Source organism: Pogona vitticeps, chromosome 1 (assembly GCF_051106095.1).
Source record: "Pogona vitticeps strain Pit_001003342236 chromosome 1, PviZW2.1, whole genome shotgun sequence".
Classification (NCBI taxonomy): domain Eukaryota; kingdom Metazoa; phylum Chordata; class Lepidosauria; order Squamata; family Agamidae; genus Pogona; species Pogona vitticeps.
Window position 1 is genome coordinate 354,969,322 of NC_135783.1, and position 27,127 is coordinate 354,996,448.

Below are 27,127 nucleotides of genomic sequence, written 5' to 3' on the forward strand. Positions count from 1 at the left end.
GAAGCTACAGGGCACCGGAGAAAGCAGCCAAGATTACAGAGAGGCAGCATAACGCTTGAATGACCTCCCGAGTCCAGCTAAGAGAGTGACCCGTCTCCCAGCAGTAATGAGGGTGGACCGGCGGTGTTCTGAGGCTGAGTTGGAGTGAGTTGACTGCATGGAAGCTTCCCGTAGCAGACGCACCAAGCGGCCGTGTGTGGCCTCTGAGCCCTCCCTAGGAGAAAGAGGAGGCCACTTACTCATGAGGAGACTTTCCCCTGCAGCTGTGCCCTCGGCCTTGGGGCTTCAAAGCAGGGTCGCACCTTGTCCCATCTCCCCCTTGGACTCAGTTCATGAGCCCCACACCACCCCGGTCATCCATTGGTGCTCTTCATGGTAATCTGTGGTACGTCCTCCCTCCCAGACTTTGGAGTGTCCAGTTCCTCCGACTTGTCCTTGCTGGTCCTTGTTGATATAGAGAGTGGCTATAGAGTGATAGAAAAAAAAAATCTGGTTTTCGAAAACGGGAGCAGGTTGGTGCAGCCCACCAAGGCCAGAAGGTGGGTACCATCCCCAAAATCTCCTCCCTAGCTGCCACACCATGGGCTTAAGTTAAGCAGATGGCCAGAACGGCTGCTTGGGGACCCTTTGGGTGGTGACATGCCAGTTGGTTACCCTCCAGCTCGGTCTGGCCGGCCCCACGGCCTTCCCCGCTCTCCCTTTCTTCCTCCCTTTCTACGCTACAGAAAATGCATTTGGGGGTTCACGTCCCCCTAATGCAACCACAACAGTTACAGACTGTGGAAATGGCTTCTTCCCTTCGTTTGCCGTTCATAACTCGCTTTTAAGCCTTAAATGACCATTTTAAGCCACGGCAGCGGCTTAAGAGGCTGAGTGTTTTGCAGCCGTGAGCATGTAAAAGAAGGGAGGTTTATAAAGCCCCATGACATGGTTCCATATTCATCACCCCCCAGTGTGTTCTGTTCCAGGGGAAAAGAGGCAGGCTCGCTGCACCGCTGGCCTCCGTTGGGGATTTACGGATCCCTGTGGAGTCACCTACCCACAGCACAGAAATTCACCGCCACCCTCTTGGCAAAGGCTTGCCAAAAAGGGGTCGATCGTGAATCCTTCTTTTTTCCCCTTTTTTTCTCTTTAAATCATCAAAAGATACATCAGGTCATCCTCTTACTCTGCAATGTTTTGCTTGTTCATTTATTGAGGGGGCGTAATCCGACACGAATTAGCAAACAATCCCCTGGTTTCCGAAGCAAAATGTATGGCGTGGGTGGATTCCGCGTCTTGCAAAGGAAATGCAGTCTAAGTGGCCTGCTCCGGCGGATCGGGGAAGCACAAAAGGAGACCTGGCATCTCCCAGGAACGAACGTTGGAGACGCAAATGTGGCATTTTATGGCTCTTTGGGCAGAAGGGGTCCCTCAGCGTGGAATGAGAAATGGTCCCTGTAAACTGCGTGAGCGATTAAGGAGAAGACCATGATGGCTGGCCAGGCGGGAAGCCTTTCCCACTTGGGGGGTGGGTGGAGAGCGGAATTTAAAACGTCTGGATTTTGTAAGGAGAAGGACTTAGTGCAGTGTGTTCAAGACGTGACCCGGACGGTCATTCTGGATAGAAGAAATGTGGGCTGAGTCATCTTGACAAAGGAGGTGCACTTCTTATTCCTGCATGCTTTTCCTGGTGTGCTCTAGAAGAGACGAGAAGGAAAACAAGAACATAGTTTTTTGGGTTTGTTTGTTTGTTCGCAAGAATGTACCAAAATTATGCCAATAATCCTTTAATGCAAATAACATAAATTGGACACAATGAGGATGTTGAGGGTGGACAGTTAAAGATTCAAAGCCCTTTTGGGGCTGATTTCCTGCTTTCGTTAATGGCGACCCGTGCCTTCTGCGCATTTGGGGCTTGACGGAGTGTGGTTTGTTCCTCCAAGGGAAGAGGTGCTTCTTGAGGGATTGCATGAATGATTTCGAGACCTTGATGCAAAATAAAAACAAGGCTCCTGGTCTTGCTCTCACCAGGAGACGAAATCAACCCACCCACCTTCTTGGGCTTTGGAAACTCTTCCTTAAGGTGGGTCGATCACTCCAGGGAGCCTCCATGGCTGAGCGCAGAACAATGTCATGGGTGCTGTTGTTTTTACACCCCTAATAGTTCCCAGAAAGTGAGAAGGAATTAAAGAACCTCTTAACGAGGTTGAAAGAGGAGAGCACCAAAAATAGTCTGAAGCTGAACATCAAAAAAACCAAGATCGTGGCCACTGGTCCCATCATCTCCTGGCAAATAGAAGGGGAAGATCTGGAGACAGTGGCAGATTTGACTTTCTTGGGCTCCATGATCACTGCAGATGGAGACAGCAGCCACGAAATTAAGAGATGCCTGCTTCTTGGGAGGAAAGTGATGACAAACCTTGACAGCATCCTAAAAAGAGACATCACCTTGCCGACAAAAGTCCGAATAGTCAAAGCTATGGTTTTTCCTGTAGTGATGTATGGAAGTGAGAGCTGGACCATAAAGAAGGCTGACCACCGAAGAATTGATGCCTTTGAATTATGGTGCTGGAGGAGGCTCTTGAGAGTCCCCTGGTCTGCAAGGAGAACAAACATATCCGTTCTGTAGGAAATCAACCCCGAGTGCTCCCTGGAAGGACAGATCCTGAAGCTGAGGCTCCAATACTTTGGGCATCTCATGAGAAGAGAAGACTCCCTGGAAAAGACCCTGATTTTGGGAAAGTGTGAAGGCAAGAGGAGAAGGGGACAGCAGAGGATGGTTGGACAGGGTCACCGAAGCGACCAACTCCTGGAGGCCGTGGAAGACAGGAGGGCCTGGCTTGCTCTGGTCCGTGGGGTCACGAAGTGTCAGATACGATTTAATAACTAAACAACAGCAACAAATTGTTCCCAGTTCCTGACCTCTCGTGATGAGCATCACTGATGAAATGTGAAGGACCACGTTGCCCTGTTGAGTGCAAAATGCATCTTCTGCTTTTGTTTGCTTCAACAGCCTTGCTGCAGGGAGCCTTTTCATACCTGTTGAGTTTTTTTTTCTGGGTGGGGGTGAGGGGTATAACAAACGAAGCCTCAGAAAAATATAGATACTTGCAAAGAGTATGGAGAAAGACGCTGGGCCCAGAACTTGGCGCGGGTTTCAGAATGGAGGTGGCTAAAATGTGCTTCATTATAAAATTAGGCACGCGTGTGGTTTAGTCCATGGAGGAGAATGTGCATGTGAGGTTAAATGCATTTAAAGGTGTGTAAAAATGTGCACAAATTTCTGTGTCAAGAATCCTCTAATGGAATATGCCCATAGTTATTTCAGCCACAAAATAAGAGTAGGATTTGGAGAAGTTTCGCAAAATTGACCCAGGAATGTTCCCGTCAAAGACTCAGCTCATAACCTGAGTTGGATCTTCCCGGGCTCAGATAGACGGCTCAAGGTGGACTCTGTCTTCCTTCCTTCTGGGGTTGGTAAATGAAGTGCCCAGCTTGCTAGGGTGGAGGGGGGGGAATGTGTAGTCTGTGTCATTTAATTGGAAACAACTCAGAGAGTGGATTATGCACTATGGGGCAGTACAGGGGTGCCTCGCTTGACGAGGATAATCCGTTCAAATCGCTGTTAAGCAAAATCCTGGTCAAGGGAAATGAAAAAGCCCATTGAAATGCATTGAAAACTGGTTCAGTGCGTTCCAATTGGCGCAATACCTCAGCATCCAGCGAAGATTCTCCATAGGGCGGCCATTTTCCGGTGCCTGTAATGCGAGGAATCTGTCCTAAAGCACAGCGGGGAGCCATTTTGCACAGCAGGCGGCTATTTTGAAACCTGACGATCAGTTGTTTTTGATCATCGTTAAGCGAAAAATAGGTTCCCGAAGCAAGGAACCGATCAACAAGCAAAAAAAACCACCGTTCAGTCATCGTTTAGCGATCGCAAAAAACTAATCGTCAAGCGATTTCCTCATCTAACGAGGTATTCGTCAAGTGAGGCACCACTGTATATACACTTTTCTTTTGCTTTAAACCAGTCATAACACAAAAATTCCAGGGATGTAGCTTTTTTTTTAACTTGCCTGAGTTTTTGTGTGTTTTTTCAATCCCGTGCCTCCGCAGCGTCTCTGTCCTTGTTTTCTTAATCCTTATTTCAAGCTCTGTCCCCTTACAATGCTTTCAACAGGCTTTTTTTCTTCCTCCCCTGATGTGATAGTATGTGTATTGAGTGGGGGAAGGAAAACAATCAATCTGACATCTTTTGAAGCATTTGTCCTGCAGCGCCTTCCTTGTCCAGATGATTTGAAGCTGCTCATAGCGGAGAGGTTAAAAATAGGAAAATGCAGACAGTGTGAGAACGTCTGGGTTTTAAGGTTGGCCGTCTCCGGTGGAAGGGGAATTCTCTTGACAGGGCACAGCTGCTGAGCTTTGGGAAGGGCTGGCTGGCTGGCTCATGAACTTGTTTGGAAGAGGCTCACCGAGATGGCCCACTTTGACGAGCGATCCGAGCTCCGCCAGGGGTGGAAGGATGTGTCCCTGGGGATCCGAGACACGGCAAACCGTTGTACTGATGCCCGCCATTCCTGGTCCCAAATTGCACTGTTTTGGGGCACAGATTCACCCACAAACCGTGCCAGCGCTTGAGACCAAGAAGCTCCATGACAACAGGAGCGGCGTTGAGCCTGATGCGCATCGGTTGGTGCGATGGTGGCCATTCCTTTTCAAGATGGCGGTGCTGTGAAAATGCTCTTCAATCGCCTCAGCGGCTGACAGCAAACATTGCCCCCTCCCCTCTTGGACTATCTGTCTCTTCTTTTAAATATCTGACGGCACGGCCACCCTTAGGGAAACACCCATCTTGGCTGTCCTTGAGTGTGCTCAGGGATACCCCTCTGCCCTGGCAACCTGCCGCCATCCCTCTCTTGCTCAAACGTTGGCAAAGTTCCTCAGGATCTGGCCCGCCGTAGGCAGACTTCACAGAGGATCTGTGAAAAGGGGCATTCGTTTGACGGAAGAAAGGAGGTGCGCTTGCCTTCGGTTTCCGAAACCTGTTCTCTTGGGTTTCTGGTTTGTTTGCTTAACCGTGGGATGCGTTAAGGCAGAGATGAGGGCAGAGTCTTTGGGTCCAGGTTCCAAGTCTGAGTTCAAGTCTCTGGCCCCAAGGCCTGAGTTCGAGTCATGGCTACCAAGTCCGAAATCCCAAGCTCTTTCTTTTCCCCAGAAAAAAAAAAAGTGAGAAGTGGGCGAGTTCTGTGTGGGGTGGTCTGGGAGCTTGTGAAGCAGCCCACCTTCATGCCCAGAATTGTGACAGTGCAGCAGAAACAGTGCCTTTTAAGTCCAAAACTAGACCAAGTCCCCATCCTTATTTATTGATTGATTGGATTTCTATCCCGCCCATCTAGACCAAAGGTCTACTCTTGTGTTAGGACAGGGCATGCTTTTGACAACTGGGAGATTCGATGCAGGCGATACGGTTCAGAACCAACCCCTGTGGAGCACTGGTCAGGATTCAGCCACGGCTTTGCTCCTTCTGCACCGTGTCCGCAACGGGGGAAGCTTCTGGAAGACTGGAAGTTTGATGCTCTGTAGGCGTTGTCGGGCACATGGGCCGGGGGTCCTTTTCTCCATTGCCAACGGAGGACGTAAAACGTTAAAAATCCGTATTTTGAAAGTCAAATTCTGATCAGAGCTCTGTTGGGGAAGAAATGCGTGCATGGTGGTAATCTCACAAACCAACTGCCTGCTGTGTGACTGTCCATACCTGAGTTGCAAAATTCATTCAAGGGACAGCCTAAGCAAAAGGGGGGGGACTGCTGGCATTATTGCTGTTGGGGGTACGGTATTTTTCCCGGCAGGATTTTGGTCTTTGAAATACATATTAAATCATGCATTTATATACTGTATTTACACGAGGATGGAATCAGGGTGGAAAGAATGTACAGGTAAACACAAGGAAAAAAAGGAATGTAAACTGCAGACAGTACAACATCCGTCCCTTATTCGTTTAGTCATATCCAACTCTTCGTGACCCCCTGGACCAGAGCACGCGAGGCCCTCCTATCTTCCACTGCCTCCTGGAGTTCTGTCAATTTCATGTTGATTGCTTCGCAGACACTGTCCAGCCATCTCATCCTCGGTTGTCCCCTTCTCCTCTTGCCGTCGCACTTTCCTAACATCAAGGTTTTTTCCAAGGAGTCTTCTCTGTCCCTTATATGAATACACAAATCAGAAAGCAGGATGTAGCAGCTCTTAATCAACTGCCAAACAGCAGGTTACAGAGAATGCATCCTCACAGCTGAAATCAAATTATTGTTCAACTGATATTTTGTCCCTGAGAAATCATAAACAAAACCTTTCCAATTTCCAAACCTTGTGAGGTATGACACTCAGAGGCTTTCATCTGTTGAGGGATTCTCTGTTCTAATAATAGGTCATCTGAAATGTATGGTTTTGCCTCGAGTATGTGGAGTTGTCTATCAGCTCTGGGGCCAGCGTCTTGTTGAGGCTTTTGCACATTGTACAAATGTTGTACCTGGTTTTTTTTTAAAGCTTGCACAAGGAATTATCGAATAAGTTCTTGTACGAGTGCACCTCTTTTTCCCCAAGCCATAATTTTTGGGTGTGGTGCTGGAGGCTCTAAGGTGGCTTTATGAGTCTCTGGATTTGCAACTTCTCCAGCTTCCGTTCAACCTTTGTAACTGGTTTTTTCTGTGTCTTGAATAGACAAGCCTATTTATTTATTTATTTATTTATTTATTTATTTATTTATTTATTTATTTATTTATTTATTTATTTATTTATTTATTTATTTATTTATTTTTATTGGACTTATATACCGCCCCATAGCGCTACAAGCACTCTCCGGGAGTTTTACAATTTAATTATACAGGCTACACATTGCCCCCCCAGCAAGCTGGGTACTCATTTTACTGACCTCGGAAGGATGGAAGGCTGAGTCAACCTTGAGCCGGCTACCTGGGATTTGATCCCCAGGTCGTGAGCACAGTTTTAGCTGCAGTACAGTTTTAACCACTGCGCCACGAGGCTCATTTATATCCCGCCTATCTGGTCGTTTAAGACCACTTTTATCCTAGAATAGCAGTTTTATCAATATTCGAGAGAGGACAATGAGATGGGACTTAATAACAAATTTACTAACTGCTGCAGAATTAATGAGAGCAAAGAACTGGAAAGTAAACCATGATTCTTCAGTTAAGTGATTGGTATAAAGAAGTATGGAATATAGCCATTGATAATAAGTTAACTTGTGATATCAAGGTTAAAAAGAGTTTGATAAAAAGAAGAGTGTTTTTAGTGATATTTGGGGAGTTTTTATTGAGTATGCATTAATAAAAAGGAACGGTTGCACACTTCTGCAGAATTCAGTGCAGTTTTGAAGCCGAAGGGGTCTTTGTAAGTGGAAAATAAATGATTTAAAATATCTTCAGTGGTCCCAGTAGAGGCGTGCTCTGTTTCTGTAACTGTATAGCTTAAGCTGCTTTTGTTTTATGTTTACTAAGGTTTTTTAAAAAAAATAAGTTTGCATGCATTACTACATGTTTTATTTTCTTTATTTTGTTTTACATATTTCTTGCATTGATGTCCTGTACCCTTGAGTGCCAAGTCACTATTCCGGACGATGATAAATGCAAGAAATAAAACAAAATGCTTGTTTTGCATTGTTTTTCTTTATTGATTTTGAGTAAACTCATTTGTGCAGCGGATGTTCAGGTGTGTAAATAAAGCCTTGCAGCTTCACGTCTGCAAGGAAGAAGCAAAATTAGCAAAGGGGACGAACGGCCAAGCTAGAAGTGACAGTCTTTTTTGGTGTTTGCTCAGATCAGGTGGACCAAGACAGCAGGAAGTGCCTCTGACCGGTTTCAAGACTCCAGCGTCTTCAACGAGACGTTGAGGATTGCGAATATCCAGCGGCATCAAGGCGGACGCTACTACTGCAAGGCCGAGAATGGCCTGGGCTCGCCGGCCATCAAGTCAATAAGAGTGGACGTCTACTGTAAGTACCAAAACCCCGTCAAGGGTTAACTCGTGTTTCCTCTGCAGCTTTTGTTGGTGGAGTAGGAGGCGGTGAGCAGGGTCCCCTACCAAGCCCATCACTGAGTCATGCAAAGTTTCCTACAGAAAATATCTGCGAAGGTTCTCAGTCCTCCAGGTGAGGTTCTCTGGAAGCTGAGTCCTGGCAACTGGACTTCTTTCTCGTTAGGCTGAAACGTTTCGCTACTCATCCGCGTAGCTCCTACGGAAAGGTTGTGCATAACCAGAGAAGGAAAACTGCCAGGTTCCTACCATTAGTATAACCACAAATGGTGCCCAATTTTGGGAAATGATGTTTTTAAAGTTATCTTTTGAGGACTTTCCCCTGAAAACGGCCTGCCAAAATCTGTCTTTCTGTTTCCTACAGCTACCCGTTGCTCAGCAGGAGTAGTAGCTCAGGTGTCTGTCAGTCAGTCTGTCTATCTTCCTTCCATCCATAATCAGTCCTTCCTTCCTTCTTTCCTTCCTTCTGTCCATCCATCCATCCATCCGTCTGTCCGTCCGTCTGTCTGTCTTCCTTCCATCCATAATCAGTCCTTCCTTATTTCCTTCCTTCTGTCCATCTATCTATCTATCTATCTGTCTGTCTGTCTGTCTGTCTGTCTGTCTGTCTGTCTCTCTCTCTCTCTCTCTCTCTCTCTCTCTCTCTCTCTCTCTCTCTCTCTCTCTCTCTCTCTCTCTCTCTATCTATCTATCTATCTATCTATCTATCTATCTATCTATCTATCTATCTATCTATCTATCTATCTATCTATCTTAGTTAGCTAGCTAGCTAGCTATTTATCACGTCGAACAAGTGGCAGGAGCCACTATTCTAGGCAGCAAACAAATCACAAGAACACAAAGTACACAACAGACCCAATGAAAAATTCACATGAACAGCAAACAAGAAACACAATGTCTGAAAATAAAATAACTAATAAAGAAAAAAAAAACTATAACATAGTTATAAATACTTAGTACAATAATATTAGGCAGCAAAAGCAGGGTAAGTTCATGAGTGCGGGAAAACCCCCCCAAAAAATAATCATTTAAACAAGATTACTCTGGAGTAATAAGGCTATAAAAGTCTGGTGAAAACAGGCAGGATTTTATCTGCCTTCTTAAGACCAAGGAGGGACGTGACTCATTGCACCTGAGAGGGGAGCGAATTCCAGAGCTGTGGGGCCGCCACAGAGAAGGTCTGGTTTCAGGGGGCCAATGTCCGGGCCTCCCTCGGGGTCACCACCTGTAGCGCCATCCCAGTCGATGAGGTGCGAGCGGGACAGGTAGACGTTTTGAGGGAGCTGCGCTCAGACCGGTACAAACAAGGTCCTAAACCGTTGAGGGCTTTCAAGGTTTGCAGAAGCACCTTGAACGTGGCCCGGAAACAGACAGGCAGCCCTTGCAGATGTGCCGGGACAGGTGGTCTACGGTCAGATTGTGATGTGCCAGGTAGCTGCCCGGCAGCTACATTTTCCACTTGCTGCAGCGTCTGAACTGCCGTCAAGGGCTGCTCCACGTAGAGAGTGTTGCAACAGTCTATTCTCAAGATTGCAACTGCATGGACTGGTGGACTCCCCATCGAGATTTTTAACATTTTTCCTCTCTGTTCCCTGGGAATGACGCCGTCCCTCCTGTCTTCTCCTGCAATGGGGTTATAATAGGAAATCAAATTGAGCCGTATAAAGAACCATGATTTGCTGCCACATTGTGAAAAAGGAGGCAGGTGTGGGTGGGGAGTCAAAGAGGGTTCATCCTTACGGTAGGTGCCACATGCTCAATTCAGATGGAAGAAGTTCAGGTGAGTCGGGAAGCCTGGTTGAGGGTACAAATCTTCACTCCTTTGGTGACTATCTCACTGCTCTGTCTTCCTCCGTGTCAAGAGGATGGCGAGGATGGTGTTGATCTTCTTATTGTAGCGGCCAGGACAAGCCTTACTACAAAGGGCCTCCTTTTTTTTGCATGGGATGGTGTGGTTTTCTCAGAAGCGCCCAATTTGCCTGCTTTGCACCGTTTGCATACCTCCAATGACTGCAGTTGGTTTCAAGGAGCACGTCAGAAGCCTTAGATGGGTTGCTTGTATCTTTCTCCAGCTGCGCTCGCTTTGTGGGGATGGCTTTTTCTTCTCAAAGGCAAAGGACAGATATTTCCTGCCAATACATCTTGCACATGAACTGTTAAGAGGGGCCCTGTTTGGCTTTCTCTCTCGGATAGACATCTATCCGTATCTGGCTTTACGTTCTCTGCTGCCTTGGATGTTATTGATCTTTTATCAATAATCTTTATCAGTTGATGTAAGTGTCATATATCTGTTGGATTCTATTTTGCTTTGATTTGTGAGACTCATTGTTCCTTGGTATGGTATGAGCTGCTTCCAGTGCTAGTCATGGAAATTGATGGTGATGGTGATGATGACGATGGGGAATCATCTATCTTACTTTTGACAAGATCTGAGGATTCATATGGGTCATTCAGATTACTTTTTGAGGTGGCCTAATTGATGATGGTCATGAGTTTAGCGAGACCTCATAATGTGCCTCTGCCTTTTTTTATGCAGAAGCCCCTGGTTTTATCTTCAGTTATGGAACAGGGCAATGGAAAAGAATCAGTTACTCATTGTTAACTCAGTTACACTGCCAGGAACCTGAAAAAAGTCCTACCTGCGATGAAGTGCTCCAGTCTAACATAAGGAAGCTAGAAGTGAACTTTTAGTGTTTGTCCTTGGGTGGGTTTATTTTATTATTATCATCCTCTTCGCTGCAATCATACTCCCATTTGTTGCATTGCAGAATATTAACTCAATTCCTGCATGTATTGTCGCTAAGATGGAATATATCAAGATCCAGGTCTCTACAGCCCATGTCCTGAGCACACTCCTGCATTGCAAGTGAGTCCTGGACCCTTTGTGCCCGGCAGGAGAGGAAGCTGAACACCTTCCATATGCCTTGCCTCTGACGGATTTTTGGTATCACCTGGCAGGACAAAGTTCCAAATAGAGGAGTCCTAGAACGAGCTGGAATTTTTAGCATGTATACATTACTGAAACAGTAACGTCTGCGTTGGCTCAGGCATGTCGTGAGACCTCTATTCAGAACACGTTACCATCGTCTCTGAAGATGGAAGGATGCCTACAACCAGTATGTTGCTAAGACCAGAAAAAGGGAGGTACTTTCTGGTTCCCTCTAGTGACCAATTTTGACATTGCACACTGGAAATACAGTAGTGCCCCACATAGCAACGTTAATCTGTTCCAGGATTAACGTCGCTATCTGGATTTGTCGCTATGCGGGGGGAAACCCCATAGGAACACATTAAACAGAGTTTCTGGGGAAAAACTCACCGTTATGCGGGGAGTCCTCCATCCGGCCACCATTTTTGCTGCCCGGTAAGCAAGGGCAGGGCGCGAAAATGGAGCGGGCGTCCATTTTCTTCTTTCGGCGTCCATTTTGGAACCGCCGATCAGCTGTTTCGCAAACATCGCAATGCAGAGATCGGTAAGTGAAACGCTTACTGATCATTGCAATGCAATGTTTTGCCATATAAAACATCGCAATGCGATCGCATTAGCGATCACAAAAAATGCATTGCTATGTGGATTCGTCGTTAAATGGTGCGCTCGTTAAGCGAGGCACCACTGTATTTACCAAATGGAAAAGACAGAACAAAATACTGCAAAATGTAAAAAGATAGAGTGTCAGACTGGACACTTAGAAGACTTGAGTTCAAATCCGTGCTTGATCATGGAAACTCACTTGAGGGGGTCCTCAAACATCTCATATGCTTCAAATGCTATGGTCTGAAGAAGTGAATCTGCCCACAATACCTCACATAAAAACATAGCACTTATTCTTTAAGGTGGCACAATGTTTATATCTCCTTTATTTTTTATTTTTGTTTTGTTTTTTTTCCCCCTCTGGCATGCTGGCACAGATTAACACAGCTATCTGTTATAAAACTTCAGAAATGAGAGTTGTTCTAATTGAGACACGTTTGAGTGCATAAATCTTGGAAAAACCCCAAGACAGTTTTTCAGCGTAACTACACTGATGGCCTCTAAGTAATTTGGGTGTTGCGTGTTAAAAGTTGGGGTTCAGTGGTCTAATAAAGGCACCGCTCGTGTTTGTCTTATGCAAGGAGTGTACAACCTTTTCTATTTTCCCCCTCCCTTTGTTTTCACTAGACAAACGAGTCGTAGGATTGCCATGTTTTCAGGGAAGGTGGGAACTTCTTGCCGAGCAAGGTACCTTTCAGAAACTCTTGTCTGTGACATATTTATGTGTCCACAAGGGACAGGACACTCATGACTCTTCCTTTTAATAGCTTGGAGGCCTCCCGCCTTCCTTACCCAAGGTGTGTTTATTGGAGGGTGGGGGGAGCGTAGAGAATTTTACGGTGGCTTATCATGGGTGAAGGAAATTTCCACATTGTCGAACAGAAAAGGAGCTTAGGGAATATAACAAAGGTAAGTCTTACATTTTAAAAGGAGGGATTCTAGTTATAAAGAAGAAATTGACTAGGTTTGGAACAAAAGGTGCATTAACTGATCCAGGGAAAATGTGTTTTTCTTAATCTTCTTAAGCAGCCGATTCTGGCCAATTTAGGAGGCCAAGAACTGTGCTGTGTGTGTGTGGTAAGAGAGCCCAGACCAAAAAGGCAGCCATCAGGTGGCCTGATCCTTCCAGAGTGTGATCGGCCTGAGGCTGGCTGTTACCAGCAGAGAAACAGCAGGTCATCTACATTAGATTAGGCATCCTTCAGTCTCAAGAAACTATGGTATCCTGCTGTGTATGGAGGACTTGGAACAGCGTCTAGTGTGGCTAAGAAGGCCAATTTGAGAGTAACAATTCCTTCCACAGTAAAGACACTTTGTCCCCTGTCCAGCTCCCTGGTTTTGCTGCTTTTGTGACTTCCTCTTTGCCTCGGCCTGCTGGACAAGGGTCTCTTCAAATTGGGAGAGGCCATGATGCACCACCTACCTCCAGGCTGAACGCTCAGATGTCAAGGTTTCCCATCTGTTGAGGTCTATTCCTAAGGCCTTCAGATCCCGCTTGCAGATCTCCTTGTATCTCAGCTGTGGTCTCCCTCTGGGGCAATTTCCCTGCACTAATTCTCCAACCGTCAGCCATTCTCACGACGTGCCCGAGCCAAGGTAGACATCGCTGTTTCAGTCATGTATACATGCTAAAAATTCCAGCTCATTCTAGGACCACCGGTCATCAGGTTGGTTCCAACTGATGGTGGCCTTTCTGAGGACTGTCCACGTGTCAAAGCCCTAGAAGTGGTTGACCCATCCATTTTTTTCTGGCTGTGCCCTAAGCCCAACCGACAGAACAAGGCTGCACCGCTTGGATCTTCTCGCGGGAGGCACTGTGGGGATTTGAATTTCGGACCCTGGGCGATACAACCCACTGAGCTACCCAGCCAGCTCACAGCAGGGAAGGGCTCCCCTGTATAAACCTCACCTGCCCTCCAGCTTCTCTCAATTCTTGTGCAGTTTTTATCCATTGGATTCGGCTAGTTGCACGGCAGATGTGCAGTGAGTGTCAGTGAGAACCTGCCGTAGATCTTTGGGAGCGCATGCCTTTCTTGTCATGACCAGCACTCAGGAGACCACCGTTAGATAGGGAAAAGAAAGGAGAACATGTTTTACTCACTATTCCGGCAGTCTTCGTAAAGGATCGGAAGTTAAAAGAAGAAAGAAGATTAACGGTAGCCAGAGATGGATTTCTCAGCCCCATGTGGCTGGAGAGAATCCATACTGTGTAGAGAGGGCTTAATTGGCTTCCTTCGCAGTAGGCATCTTGGAAACAGTGGTGAACAAATAAAAGTGATGGTCACCAGGGTGAGGAAGGAGGAGGCTTTGCTTAGGTTTCCATGCAAGAGTGTTAGAAGTATATTTTTCCGTGTCGTGTAGATACACTGCAAGCAGTGTCTGGTTAAGTGCATCTAATCTAGTTTTCTCCTTGATGTGTTCAATCCATAAGTGTGCGTAGGGGGCATGTGTGTCTCTGTGTGTTTTGCTTGTGCTGTCTTTGCACAAAGAAGCATCTGTTGAGGTCGTTTCCACCTGTAGTGTTAAATGTGATTGCCCAGAGAAAGGTTGAGGACAAAGAAACGTCGTAACTGTTAGAGCAGTACGACAGTGGAACCAGTGGCCTCAGGAGTTGGTGAGGTCTCCCACACTGGAGGTATTCAAGAAAAACTTGGATAATCATCTGGCAGATAAGCTTTGATTTGTTTTCCTGCATTGAGCAGAGGGTTAGACTTGATGGCCTTTGTAGGCCCCTTCCAACTTCACTTTTCTATGATTCTATGAATTCTTCTAAAAAAAAGCAGTTGAAGTCATTTTGCAAATGTTGGCTCGCTCCTTTGTTTCTGAAACGGTGCTCATCATCTATATTGCTAGAAGGACGAAGGTCACCATGCTTCCAGCTGAGGCATGCCTGAGAAATTTAGCCCTTCCAGGGTCTCAGACGAACAAACCTTCGTGATCTGCAGCGCCAGAATGAGCTGCAGGTCAAATCGTGGCCTGCTTCTAGAAGGCAGGTCCCTTCCCAGTGGCCGGAGCTGTTCTGAAGAACTTCCCCTTCTCTCCTTCTTCACCGTTTGTAGCTGCTCAGACCAGCTGGATGTTCACAGCGTTATTGTTGGAGCTGAAAAGGATGCTCAGATATGTTCTGGAAGTAGGAGTTATATTGGTTGTTATTTCTAAGTCATTAAGTCGTGTCCGACTCTTCGTGACCCCATGGACCAGAGCATGCCAGGCCCTCCTGTCTTCCACGGCCTCCCGGAGTTGGGTCAAAGTCATGTTGGTCGCTTTGATGACCCTGTCCGACCATCTCGTCCTCTGTTGTTCCCCTTCTCCTCTTGCCGTCACACTTTTCCAACATCAGGGTCTTTTCCAGGGAGTCTTCTCTTCTCATGAGATGGCCAAAGTATTGGAGCCTCAGCTTCAGGATCTGTCCTTCCATATTGGTTATATTGGTACTTTTCTCCAATTGAAGTGAAAAAAAAAAGATGGCTAATGAGGACACCCTATCTGCTAATAAGGGCAATTATTGAGCCCACCTCACCCCCCCCAATTAGGTTTGAATCTTACACAGACCCTAATCTAGGGATTAGAGATGGGCACTGACCAGTTTGTCCCAGTTCGTCCCCATTTGTAAAGGTGGCAGCACAGAGGCTGCTGCTTCCCTTCCCCTGCGTCCTCTGGCTTAACGAGCTCCTCGCCAGGACCAGCCTGCTCGCTTCCGGCATCTCCTTGATGGATCTCCCAGTCCCCGGCAAGAGCTCAGGCTTCTCTGCCCCGCCCTCTCAGCTGATCTGCCACTCAGGCGAAAAGGGCGGGGCCTAGAAGCCCGTGCTCCTGCCCGTGACCGGGAGATCAGTTGAGGTGGGAAAAGGCAAGCAAGTTGGGCCTGGGGAGTGGCTGGATTGAGTCAGAAGGGGTGGGGGAGGGGAGCAGCAGTAGCAGCTGAGCTGCCGCCCTTATGCATTGGGATGAACTGGGACGAACCCGTTTGTGCCCATCTCTACTAGGGATGTAACAACTTGTCTTGTTGTTCATTAAGTTTCTCAGTTTCTCCTTGGCGTTCTTCGGGGCAGTTTCCATATTGGGTTGCGAGACTTGTTTTTTTCCTTCCCAGAGATCGGTCTTTGCCTACCTTGTCCACATCTGTATCTTTGTATGTGTTGGTATGCTTTGCACTTCCTGTACGGACACACATGAGACGGTCTCTCGTTCACACTCCTGTCCTTCAGCCACGTAAGGCGCCCCAAGCAACCGACGGTGTAGAGAGGAACACCACACTGCCTGCAGGCTTGCAATCTGAAATGTAAGGCCGAGCACAGAAGGAAGAATTGGGGGGGGGGAGAAATTCACTCAGAGCTTCGCTGTTAGGAGAAAAAGCAGAACAGAGAGAGGCCCAGCTTCTCTTTTCTCCCTCCAGCATTCAATGCATGTTCCAACCTAGTGCTTTTGTACACCTTTTTTACTAACATGTACAAAATATTTTCCATGCATTTTTGCATCGGCCAATGTGCATTTGAACTATGCACATTTTCGGAAACACGCACCTGTTTAGTCAAATACATTTAAAAAATGGACATACAATTTTTTGTGCCCCCAAATCCATCGGAAACCTTGCAAATGTATCAACGAGAGATGGATATCCAAGGACACTGGCCCTCTTCAGACCTGTGGGATTGCAACACAGAAGGACAAGCCTTACACGTCTCTTTGCAAGCCACGGCCAGATCCAGTTTTCCAGTCCAAGAGCAAGGAGGAGCCTCCTTTCAACTGGTCTCTGCCCTTCCCTGAAACTGGCATTCTCGCTGTTAAAACATGAATGGGCTTTCCCCCCCTCCTTTTCCCCTCCAGCGCATCCGGGTGCTTGAATGAGAACAAACCCAGTGAAGAAATGTGTTGATGTGATCATGCGCACACACCATTGATTCCTCCGGGGTGGCTTTGTTTGCGCGGTGTTTCCTTCGTTCACGCTAACAGGAGGGGAGAGAAAGAACAGGGAGGACCACACAGAACAGGCAGGAGCCACAAATCGAGCATGGTCAGCTGTCTAGACCCAAATAAAAACAAACGGGAGAAACGGCTCGTTGCTAACGAACCCATCGTCAGACAAGGCCAGGTAATTTGCAGGAAACCATGGCAGAAATATGAATGGGGGAGATTTGGTAAGCCCGTCTCCTCTTAAGGTGAGAGAAAGAGAGAGAGAAAGACCATCAATCCTTTCTTTTGGTCCCACCACCTCCAGAGGTGATGGGGATAGAGGAGAGGGCCTTTGTCACTGCTCCCAGAGACTCTGGAACTCCCTGCCACTGGAGGCAGCCTGGCCCCATCTTGGCTGTCCGTCCCCAAGCAGCCAAGACCTTTCGCTTCAGGCAAGCTTCCCCTCAGTGAGTGGGGTTCTTTAATGGATGGTTGTGCCTCATTCCTTCAAAGGTGTTTGGGGTGTTGCTTTTGCGTGTTGTCTTTTAATGCGGCATTTGTTTGAAGCCCATATGAAGCCTCAGCCCTTTTTGTTATGTTAAATCTGCATTTTCCCTCCCCCTTCCCAGTTGGTCTTTGGTGTGTGTGGTGTGAGTCTGTGTGCGTGTGTGCATCCGTGCGTGCCTCTAGGCATCAAGCAGAGGAAATAACGGGGTCCTCAAATCCCGGGGAACCGATGAGACTTTATTCCACGCCCTTTGTGGAATAAATGTAGGGGAGGTTTGTGTTTCTCCAACTAGCTGAAAATACCGGCTGGAAACCATTCCAGCCGCGCAGTGCCTTGGCAGTTCACAAGCATTTCCCCCCAGGGAGAAGAGAGAAGATGGAAAGGACTCGCCGAGGCACTCAGCGGACCCTGGCGAGTCCCGCGTTGTGGGCCACCAAGTCCGTGCCGAGTTTCAAGAGGAACTGGACTGGCGCTCTCCCCTCTCCGAGGTCCTGAACTCTCTCCTTCTTAGAGAGAATGCCACATTCCTCCCAAGCCTGGAGCAGGAGTTTGCTGCCTCCCGAACGCCGAGGCCCCCGGCTGGCTGGGCTTGGACGGAGGGCGTGGGGCCACGCCAAGAGATGTCGCAGCGGCCTGAGGCAAAGAATCCAATGACACTCACTTCCCTTCCACGCCTCAACGCCTGGTGGATGGGCCTCTGGATCTTTCTTCAGTCCTCAGGTTAGGGAAGAAGCCGTTATCGCATGCACACACACTCCCGCGCGGGCCTCAGGCGAGCTGGAGGAGCACAAGACCGGCCGTACGGGGCACCGACTTCTCCTCCGACACATCGCTCCAGCCTCCGAGCAACCATCGCTGCCTGAGGACGCGGCCTCCTCCATGGAAGGGCCCAGCTGGCCTTCTTGGAGTATCCTCCTCGCCTGCACCCCCCCAGGCCTGAGCATCGCCCTTCGTCAGGACAGGAGGAGCGCTTGCAGGAGCAGGGTCTTCCCTAGAGGAACTCCTCCAAGGGCCTGAACCCCAGGCTTAGTAACTTTCGGGTCCCCGGGGGGGCGGTGAAGGTCACCCCCAAGGCCTTTTGGGGCAGAGGAAAAGCCCTCGAACCATCTTCCCCTGGGAGGAGCGGAGCCCCCACCCCTCGGCCTGTTCGAGGGCCCCACTCAGGCTTGCCCAGCCTAGAGCACTGGCTGCAACATGGATGCTCTGCGCAGGCAGGCGGCTCTCCCTGGGGAGGGTCGCGGCGGCCCCTTCCTCCATGGTCCCCACCAGTGGCAGCCACCCCGTAGGTGCGGGAATCCTCTCAGGCGCATAGAGCAGACTCTGCCCAGACCCGGCTGGCTTCCCCGGGGGGAATCGCAGCAGGAGCAGGAGGAGGAAAAGGAGGAGGGCCACCTGGACGGCTGCGAGGGGGCTGCCCGGGCAGTCTCTGCCGTGGGGCCACTGCCCCCACCCCGCGCTGCTTCCTCTGGCCTCTGAGCCTTCGGGCCTCTCAGCACCTGGCCTCATCCTGGTGTGCCTGAGCTTCAGGTGTGGCACCGGAAACTCCCGCTAGCTCAGGATTCTGGAGGCAGAGGGTCTCCCAGCCGGCCCTTGAGCCCTCCGGCCGTGGCAGTGGCACCTCTTGGGCCTTGAGCGCCTCCTGAGTACACAGCCTTAGCCCAATGGTCCTCCTCTCCATCCTTCAGTCTTGAGAGACTATGGTATCGTCCTCTGCATGGAGGACATGGAACAGCGTCTAGTGTGGCTGAGGAGGCCAATTTGAGAGTGACAATCCCTTCCACACTGAAGACAAATCCAATCTGTCCCCTGTCCAGCTCCCTGGTTTTGTGACTTCCTCTTGGCCTCGGCCTGCTGGACAAGAGTCTCTTCAAATTGGGAGAGGCCGTGATGCACCGCCTGCCTCCAGGCTGAACGCTCAGATGTCAAGGTTTCCCATCTGTTGAGGTCTATTCCTAAGGCCTTCAAGTCCCACTTGCAGATTTCCTTGTATCACAGCTGTGGTCTCCCTCTGGGGCGATTTCCCTGCACTCATTTTCCACACAGGAGATCTTTTGGAATCTGATTCTCCTGCCTCACTTCCCCCCTCCTTAATTCCCACCCCAGCCATCGCTACACCTGTGGCCTCAAGGGCATCATCTGTGCCTGCCCCGCCAACGCCAAGGCAAAATGCGGGTCAGGAACCTCGCCCTGACTCTCAGGGAGGTGGAGAGCCTGTCCCACATGGGGTAACGATGTTTTTAAATAAATAAAAATAAAACCCTGCTCTTTTAGGCCTGGCAGGATGGCCCCATAAAGTGTCTGCTCCCTCGATCTCAGGAGCAGCTGTGCATATTGTATTTGCATTAACAAAGCCAGGCGGAGGTGACAGGCCATGTTTACAGCATTCAACCAAAGAGGGCCGGGCGCTTCCAGCTCTTTCTCGGGGAGGAAAAAGACCTTGGCAACATGTTCTCTGCCACCGGTATTCGGAGCACGCCGCCGACCCTTTCATCTAAAGGTCAAGCCCGGCTCCTTTGCTAGAGCTTGATTGATTGGCGGCTTCTCTGCCTGCTCACCTATCCTGCCTTTGACATCTGAGAGGCATCACGCCCTCCACCCCGGTCCCCCTGCGCCGTCTCAAACTCAAATGTAACATCTTTTGGGTAATGGACAGGAATGACAACAAGACTTATTGATAGGAAGGGCCACTGATTTTGCAAAAGGGCAAACTCCAAGAGGCAGGGAACGCGTCTGAAATGGCTGCAGTTCCTCAAGTTTTAATGGCCCTCCTCAATATAATTTCACCACCTTTTTCTTTTTGAACCTTTTACTGAGCCTCGTGGCGCAGTGGTTAAACCGCTGTACTGAGCCTAAAACTGTGCTCACGACCTGGGGTTCAAATTCCAGGTAGCGGCTCAAGGTTGACTTAGCCTTCCATCCTTCCGAGGTCGGTAAAATGAGTACCCAGCTCGCTGGGGGGGGGGCAATGTGTAGCCTGTATAATTAAATTGTAAACCTCCCAGAGAGTGCTTGAAGCGCTATGGGGCGGTATATACTGTAAGCAGCACGCTTTTTTTTGCTTTTTAAAAAAAAATCTCCCAAAAACATGAACATGGTTTTCTCCTCCAAATTACGTGCTGAGTGTCGTTCTGGAACTGACCCCGAGCGACCCATTTTTGGATGGGAGCTGGGGAGAGAAAAAGCAGATAGCTCACCATGGTTCCTCGCCAGGGTGCTTTGGACTGGCTTTCCAGCAATGGAAAGTCTGCTTCCAGCACAGATCATTTTCTGCATCGCTGCAAACATTGAGAGGCAATGAATAAGCTGCGCGAGTAACTATATTTAGCAGGTTTGTCCAATAGTTACAGAAGTCTTAGTTGAATAATGAATTCTCCATCTTGAACCAACCGACCAACTACATACAATGCAAAACCTCCCTTTCTGTGCTAATGACTTCTAATGCCCTGCACCTCTATTTCTTTTTCCATGATGAATTGTTTATTTGGGTGGGTGCTGTTGAGACGGTTTAGAAATTCTTCCATTTTTTCTTCACGGTGGTTCCAAATTGCGAACATGTCATCCACGTATCAGAGCCAGACTGTTGGCGCGAAGGGTGCGGAAGCCAGGGCCTGTTCGGAAAACAATTTCTCAGCACCAAACTCAACCATCTGCTAGCTTTATTCAACTTCCTAACTTCCTTCCTTCCTTCCTTCCTTCCTTCCTTCCTTCCTTCCTTCCTTCCTTCCTTCCTTCCTTCCTTCCTTCCTTCCTTCCTTCCTTCCTTCCTTCCTTCCTTCCTTCCTTCCTTCCTTCCTTCCTTCCTTCCTTCCTTCCTTCCTTCCTTCTTGGAGAGGCTAAATTTACTGTATTCTCAAAGGCTTTCATGGCCAGGATCCAATGGTTGTTGTCCTGAAAAGGACAAAAAGCTGATCCCACAGCTATAAATACTCAACTATCCAAACAAACTGCACCAGAGCACAGACAGAGTTCCGACTCCAGTCCTCTGAAGATGCCGACCACAGAGACTGGCAAAACATTAGGAAGAAAAACCTCCAGAACACGGCCAGACAGCCCGAAAAACCTACAGCAACCTAACTTTACTGTTAATTTTTTTGAGGGGGGGGCACCTCTATATCCTCTTCTTTCTTGAGCCAAGACAGAGCTTGTGTGAGATGGTGCCAAAACTGGACATTACAGCTCTGATGTCCATTTAGGAATGCAAAAATGTAGGAAACTGTCCTTTAATGACTCTTTTATATTTGGTCCATCTAGCTCAATATTTGTTGACACTGACTGGCGGATGGGGCTTTGCAGGGTCCCGAACAAGATTCTGTCTTAGACTTACCAGGAGACACTGTCAGGGTTTGAACACAGAACCTTCTTAAAGGCAAAGCAGGGGCTCTACCGCTGGACAACATTTTTCCTCCGTTCACAGTATCAATTGGTTGCCTATACTGTGGCCAATCTCCTGTTCCTTTTACCAGAACCTGCTTCTGTTCTGTTCTTCACCCCCCCCCCCCATGTCGCACTGAACGGGGCTACTTCTGGCTTGCCTTCGGAGACGGGGCCGAGCACTCACGATGCTGATCCGTTGCACCCCCCTTTTTCTTAAAAAGATTCATCCTCCAGGTCTTCTTGTTCGAAAACTTCAGAACTGCTTCAAGATATCTGTCCATAAATAATGATTAGTTACAGATAGCAGCCCAAACCACTGTGCTGCGCTGGATAAAGTGTCAAATTAGAACTTGGGTGATCTGGATTCAAATCCCTAGGTGGCCAGAAAATGCCCTGGGGGACAGTGGTCGTGGTAAAGGGCACTGTCCTTTGAAAGCCTGATAGTGGCTGGCAGTCTCAGGGTGGGAGACAGGGTTGTGATGATATAGGATTGGGTTTTTCACTCGGTTGGTCAGGTCCCTTGCTAGCGGCCAAGCAGACCTGATGCAGTATTTTACAGGACAAGTTGTAGCGCCGTGGTGGACGTCGAAGGCTTCCACCATCATCTCCAGGTTTTGCATTGACCTCCTTTCCATGGCTCTTTGCGCCACCAGCCAGAGATTCTACGAAGAGTGCTTTTGAGAGGGTGCTGAGAATTTTATTGGAGATGTGCCACGGCAGCCTCAGAATCTCATTTTCTGAGGATCCCGGTGAGGGGCTGTGATTGCTAACCCAGATAATGTGGTTGACCTGAGCCGGTGGGCCGTGGTCTGAGTTCCGTAGCCCTCCCTGAACCTTCCTGCTCTGCCCGCAGAGGTGGACTTAATCACCACTTTGTACTTTTACAACCCTCCGACTCTCTGGCTTTCCAGGAGTATAATCGGGCGCGCACTTCCCCCCAAATGTCCCTGCAGAGGCCTATAACTCTCTCCCGGCTGCTGCAATTAAGATCCAATTCAGGGACTGAAAATATAGTTCAGCTGCCTCATTAATTTCCATGCTACCTTTCGGAGTGGCGCTTGCCTCCCTCTCTCCTTAGACCGCTAAGCTCCTTTATTGCAATGCTACTTCTCATTCCCAGCCGAGGTGTCTGCCCATAGAAGACGGGCATCTCAAGGCTCCTTGGTGAAATATGAATGGCATGGCCATCAGGAGCATTCCCTGTCTTCTGCTTAACTCGGAAGGGGAGTGGGTGGGCTTGAACCCATGATGGGAATAGCCAACCTTGTGAAGGTTTCTTTCTTTCTTGGGTCTTCTTGACTATTCCTTGCCTAGGATACCCGCCCCTACGATATCGAAAATGTTAGGTCCACCATGAAGGGCTGCACAGGAGGGTAGAAAATCTTTGATCCATACTGTAGAGACTGTCCCTGCATCCTTCATTCTTGTTGACATAGGCTGTCTTTAATTAACACCATCACCTCCTGGCAAATCGAAGGGGAAGATATGGAGGCAGTGACAGATTTTACGTTCTTGGGCTCCATGATCACTGCAGATGGAGACAGCAGCCACAAAATTAAAAGATGCCTGCTTCTTGGCAGGAAAGCAATGACAAACCTAGACAGCATCTTAAAAAGCAGAGACATCACCTTGCCAACAAAAGTCCGAATAGTCAAAGCTATGGTTTTTCCTGTCGTGATGTATGGAAGTGAGAGCTGGACCATAAAGAAGGCCGACCCCCGAAGAATTGATGCCTTTGAATTGTGGTGCTGGAGGAGGTTCTTGAGAGTCCCCTGGACTGCAAGGAGAACAAACCTATCAGTTCTAAAGGAAATCAACCTGAGGCTTCAATACTTTGGCCACCTCATGAGAAAAGAGAAGACTCCCTGGAAAAGACCCTGATGTTGGGAAAGTGTGAAGGCAAGAGGAGAGAAGGGGACGACCGAGGATGAGATGGCTGGACAGGGTCAGCGAAGCAACCAATGTGAATTTGCCCCAACTCCATGGAGGCAGTGGAAGATAGGAGGGCCTGGCGTGCTCTGGTCTATAGGATCACGAAGAGTCAGACATGATTTAAGGACTAAACAATAACAACTTAATCCCAGGATTGTGCTATTTCTGTGTTTCCTCACCTCTAGAGAAGAGCAAGTCTTTTTTTTCCCCCTCAAGGTGTCCGTAATTTTTGCAGGCTCCAACCTTTTGCAAACTCAGCCGAAAACAAGGGTCGTTTTGCAAAGCAAGCACCGAACAACTGGCAAAATGTTCAAAAAGAAGCAACCTGCCCCTTGTGGTTTCTCTGCAACAATGTAAAAAAACCATCATCGTTCTGCAGAATTCCTGTTATTTGTGCTGAGCACTCTTTCTATTAAAGCATGACTTGCAGTCGTTCTGCCTCCTCTGTGCAGAAGAGAGAGTTCTTTTTCCCACACACACTCTTTTGTTGTGAGCGAGTTCCACAAGATGCTCCTTGTGAGAAGAGAATAAATACACTTGAACTCCTTTCCTGGTTCTTATCAGACCAGGGGAAACAAGGGTTTCCACCCCGATGATTATGCTGAAAACAAACCAGTATTCTTCCACTTTTACAGTCATACCATTAGAGGGTTCCGACAGTCACACTTAAACAACTGGATGGAGACAGATACGGCCTAGCCGGGCCAATATTCACACACAGATGCTGCCGTTAATAAAACTGCCATGTGCATTCATTGTTGCTGCACAGCAGTGCAGCAGTAGGTATTGTACAGCACAGCAAATCAACGTTCTACAAGGCAATATTAAAAATGGGCACACTCCGAGCAAAAAAGTTAGGTTTGGAATTGGACATCCAATCAGCACCAAATTTAGCACACGTAGCAAACAGTCTGCGTTGCGTAAAGGCAGCCTGAATTTTGACAACACCAAGGGCAGCTGTCAAAGGGGGGTCTACAGGATCTCCTCTTCTGCTCACAACCATTCATACTTGTTGAAAAACAGCTCTAACAGTGGCTTTGTCTTTCAGGTGACAAAGTAGTTAATTGATGAAAAAAAAAAGGACTCCGCTTTTGAAACTTTTTGGGCGAGAAGTGGTGAACGGATGAAAGCAGGAATCAGCTTCGGGGATTTTCCCTTGCATAGTGTCAACTTTGTGAGCAGAAGAGTGTTTCTTGTAGACCCTCTTGACAGCTGCCATGGGTGCTGTCAACATTCAGGCTGCCCTTTGCTAGATAAAGCTCACCATCCTTTTTCCTGCTGGCAACATGGGCACAATATTGTGCATCATCATCATCAGGTTATTTTCTGGTGTGTGTGTGTGTGTGTGTGTGTGTGTGTGTGTGTGTGTGTGTGTGTGTGTGTGTGTGTGTGTGTGTGTGTGTGTGTGTGTGTGTGTGTGTGTGTGTGTGTGTGTGTGTGTGTTTGAACAGTAGGTACAGAAGCACAATATCCCACATTCATAAACTGGAGGTTTCCTGAAGAATTGAATGCATTTGTTAAAGGGTAGACGAGTCAGCCAGTTTGCACTGAGTCATGACAGAGGACAAAGGGTGGTAGACAGGGGTGTGGGTGGGTGCACGTGTGCGCATGTGTGTCTTTAATGTGCATGTGTCTGGCACCATATAACAAACAGCAGTGGATGCCCTTGGGGGCAATAAATCTGAAAGGCTTGCATTGGTATCACTGCAATACTTATTTAATTAAAGTGCTGTTAATTTTTAACAGAGCTACATCCATTATTAGTCACGCATGTTAACGGTAGCATTTTTTTCCCTTCCTGGATACGTATCCCTAAAAATTCCCCCCACCCTTCCCAAAGCTGGTGGCAGTGCAATTAGCTCAATAAAACATATTAATTAGTTCCCTTCTAAATGGCGACAAAATGTAAATGAGCTCTCCAACCCATTAATTTATATCTTTTTTATCTCCGTGGCTCCCCGTGATGAACAAGCTGGCACTGGCTAGATCTCCAGCTAAGCGTACACGGCTGGCTGGCGGGCGACGGAATGGGTAACCCTCAGCTCCTGGGAAGTCTCGATGCCCCAACCCAAAAACGGGGGGGGGGGGGTCATCACAGGTCAGCTAAATACTTAAGATGGTCTTTGGAGTCAGGTCACACCACAGGGAAGTTCAGGTTTCCATTCCCCCCTCCACACACACACACACACACACATACACACACACTTGCCTCTCTTGGGCAAATAGAATAAGGAACCGAGGACATGGGGGGGGGGTCTTGGGAACAGAAAGGCAGGGTGGGAATTTAGAAATAGAACACCCAGAGGCAGGAGCAGTCTGCCTCTGAATAACATGGGGGAAAGCGACACGGAGGCAGGTGATCGGTGGTCTTCACCTTTTCCTTCTGTTCCTTCTCAAGGCAGTTCTTTAGCCACTACCGGAAGGATGGCGAGGAACCAGCCAAGATTTTGCTCCGTTGAAGAAAGGCCATGGCAGTGCCGACCCCCCATCATCTTCCTCTTTGTCTTCTTCTGGTTTCTGTCTTGCCCAAATATCATTGCGTTTGTCCTCGCTTTGGATGCGGTGGCTCTAAACAAACAAACAAACGCTTTGTTGTTTAGTCATTTAGTCGTGTCCTCCCGCACCACAATTCAAAAGCATCAATTCTTCATGTTGGTCGCTTCGGTGATCCTGTCCATCCATCTCGTCCTCTGTCGTCCCCTTCTCCTCCTGCCTTCACTCTTTCCCAACATCAGGGAGTCTTCTCTTCTCATGAGATGGCCAAAGTCTTGGAGCCTCAGCTTCAGGATCCGTCCTTCCAGGGAGCACTCAGGGTTGATTTCCTGCAAGATGGATAGGTTTGTTCTCTTTGCAGTCCAGGGGACTCTCCAAGAGTCTCCTCCAGCACCACAGTGGTTGGATATTTATAACCATATCCAACCACTAAGATCTTCTGGGTTGGCCTTCCTCCTCTGTGTCGCACCATTGAGAACAGTTTGTTATGTGAAGGCACAACAAGGGAGGCTTTTTTTCTGCCGCAGCACCCCGACGGTGGAACGCCCTCCCCTTGGAGGCTCGATCAGCACTGATGCCAGCAACATTTGGGGGCTCAGTCGAGACATGCTTATTTATCAGAGCCTTTGAGGTCTGAGGATTAGGAGTTGTGCAGCTTTTGATGCCATGGTTTGAATGGTTTAATTTTGTTCGGTTCATTTTCAAATGCCTTATGTTTTATCATTGCTTTAAAGTGTGCTGTTGCTTATATTGCCTCCTCATGCTGCTTAAAGCACTCTCTGCATAGTTTACCATTTAGGTAGGAAGGCTACACATTGCTTTCTCCCCCCCGTGAGCTGGGTGCTTGTTTTCCTGATGAAAACAGGAAGTCATCTTCTGGGATTTTCCCTTGCGTGGTGTCACTTTGTGCATAGAAGAGGGTTACTTGTAGTCCCTCTTTGACGGTGGCCATCGGTGGTCAACATTCAGGCCGCCCTTTGCGAAGGAAAGCTTGGCACCCTTTTTCCTGCTGGCCACGCGGGCACCATATTGTGCAACAATATGGGGTCGTTTTCTGGCTTTTGGAATTGTGGGTGTAGAAGCACAATGCCCCACATTCCTAAACCAGAGGTTTTCTTGAAGAACTGACTATCCGTATTTCAGGGATGTGAATCAGAGGTGACTGGTCCACCGGGGCACTTAAGGCGCTGCCCCACGGCTGGTCTCACCAGACCTTGTCGAATGTGTGTCAGAGAAAGAGGGAAGAGAGCAACAGGCAAACGAGATCTTCCTGAGTTCTGGAGGACGTGTCCGAGGAGGGGATGATGAGATATTTGAATTGAAGTCTGTCTGTCGGGGTCCGTCTGCGTGTTTGTACATAAACG

The 27,127-nt window shown here is 48.3% G+C and overlaps 1 protein-coding gene across 2 annotated transcripts in view; it reads left to right on the forward strand.

Annotated features, from left to right (window-relative positions):
- MDGA2 (MAM domain containing glycosylphosphatidylinositol anchor 2) overlaps window positions 1-27,127 on the forward strand; it is a 504,154-nt gene that overhangs the window by 211,034 nt on the left and 265,993 nt on the right. For both annotated transcript variants that reach the window (XM_072986938.2, XM_072986939.2), the window contains exon 3: window positions 7,816-7,990. In XM_072986938.2, the coding sequence (XP_072843039.2) occupies window positions 7,816-7,990 (175 nt within the window). The remainder of the gene's footprint in view (window positions 1-7,815; window positions 7,991-27,127) is intronic.